The sequence below is a fragment of the Eimeria maxima genome, genomic scaffold (genome assembly GCF_000499605.1).
Source record: "Eimeria maxima Weybridge genomic scaffold, Emw_scaff1812, whole genome shotgun sequence".
NCBI classification, from domain to species: Eukaryota; Apicomplexa; class Conoidasida; order Eucoccidiorida; family Eimeriidae; genus Eimeria; species Eimeria maxima.
This window is the reverse complement of record NW_013563600.1, coordinates 3162-5153: the sequence shown is the minus strand read 5'-3', so window position 1 is coordinate 5153 and position 1992 is coordinate 3162. Positions and strand designations below refer to the sequence as shown.

The following is a 1992-nucleotide window of genomic DNA, read 5'->3' as shown; positions in this document are numbered from 1 at the left end:
AAAGGTCCAATGGTATATTTGCTGCAGCAGCAGCTGCTGCTGCAACAGCAATAGCAGCAGCAGCAGCAGCAACATAACCTTAGCCTACAACAAGAAACCTTAACGCCCTTAACAAGCGCCAAGACAAATAAATAACTGCAGCAATAAACAACCCTCAATGGGGCCCCATGGGGGCCCCCTAGGGGCCCTCCTATGCCCTCTATTGGCACCTAGAGGCCCATATACAAGGTCTCTATTAGGGGGCCCCCTAGGGGCCCTCCTATGCCTCTTAAATGGCACCTAGAGGCCCATAAATGGGGCCTCTATTAGGGGGGACGGCCGCCTATAGGGGCCCCCCCATGGGGCCCCTACTAAATACCCCTAAATATATCTAATTAATTATACCCTCCTCTAGTCACCACACTCCATACTATCAGGGTCTGCACTACCCGCGGGTACAGGGGGGGGAGGCATAGAAGGAGCAGAGGGAGGAGGTACGGATGGAGGAGAGGGGCCCCCCTGTACAGGTGGTAGGGATTGTGCGGTGGGCCCCCCATTTGGGGCCCCCGTCATAGGAGCCCCACCTACTGCAGGGGGTGCACCTGGCCATTGTCCGCCAGGCGGGACAGGCATATACCCCATTGGGGGCCCCATGGGGGCCCCACCCATAGGGCCTCCCCACATACCTGAAGACACAGCAACAGCAGCAGCAGCAGCAGCAGCAGCACTGGTTCAATCACAAGCAAAAGGGAGGAGGGAATAGGGAGGAAGACAGCAGCAAAGGGGTGCCTATACACCAGAAGAATAAATATAAATATATAATAAAATAAATAAATAAATAAATAAATAAATAATCTTACCCATCATTGGCATTCCTCTGTCTCCTATTGGTTGCTGAGGAGGAGGAAAGTTACCCATTGGCTGCATAGGCCATGGCATACCCCCTAAGAACAGAAGCAGCAGCAGCAGCAACAGCAGCAACAGCAGCAGCAGCAGCAACATATTGGTCCTTTGTTCCAACTAATACACTTGGGGCTTTGCATGCATGCAAACGCATGCAAGAAACAAAAATATACAAAAGGAAAAAAGAAAGAAAAAGACATACAAGAATACTATATAAAAAAGACAATGTGTTGCTCCTCTCCTAACTTGCCACTGCTGCTGCTGCTGCTGCTGCTGTTGCTGCTGCTGCTGCTGCTGTTGCTGCTGTTGCTGCAGTCTTACCATGAGGGAATGGGCCTACAGGCATCATACCCATAGGGGGAGGGCGCATTGGGCCCCCAGGCCAATGCATATCTCCTCCCATACCTTGTGGGGGCCCCCCGGGTCCACCCCATGGCCCCCTGGGGCCCCCTCCATTCATTGGCATCATATGTGGTGGAGGGCATCCCATGGGGCCCCCCATGGGGCCCCCCATCCTCCCTGGTGTTAAGACAATAGGGGGAGGAGGAGGACGTCCCCCCCCGGGGCCCTCAGGACCCGAGGGAGACATCCCTGGTGGTGGGGTATTATGCCCAGACCCTGGAGATGTCCCTGTACCAGGGCTACTATAGGGGCCCCCGGGGCCCCCAGAGGGGCCCCCATTCCCATTAGCACGAGGACCATCAAGGGCCCCCAAACCCGATTTCTCTCCACTTAGTTCGTCCATCATACGACGATACTCCTATAAAGAAAAAATAAATAAAATAAATAAATTAAATAAATTAAATAAACAAGCTAAATAAATAAATAATTGTTAATTAAGAAGCAGCAAAAACAGCAGCAGCAGCAGCAGCAGCAGCAAAGAATAAATCCTATATACTTACCATATCTATTTTATAGTTATCGGGGCCTCCACGATACCCATGAGGGTGACGTCCACCCATAGGGGGAGGAGGGGGAGGACGGGGGCCCCCTGGGGCCCCCCCAGGGGCCCCCCCACCATCTGCTTTCCTCAGCTTACAATCCATCGTGACGTGACCCATATCACCGCAAATTGCACAACGCTAAGAAAAAAAAAAAAAAAAAAAAAAA

The 1992-nt window shown here is 52.3% G+C and overlaps 1 protein-coding gene across 1 annotated transcript; it reads right to left on the bottom strand.

Moving 5' to 3' along the window:
* Nucleotides 1-390: 390 nt before the first annotated feature.
* Nucleotides 391-1928, bottom strand: EMWEY_00055690 (zinc knuckle domain-containing protein, putative; the record flags this gene model as incomplete). The annotated part of the gene is made up of 4 exons (XM_013477763.1): nt 391-665; nt 840-923; nt 1204-1642; nt 1785-1928. The coding sequence occupies 4 exons, from the start codon at nt 1926-1928 to the stop codon at nt 391-393; spliced, it is 942 nt and encodes a 313-aa protein (XP_013333217.1).
* Nucleotides 1929-1992: the final 64 nt, after the last annotated feature.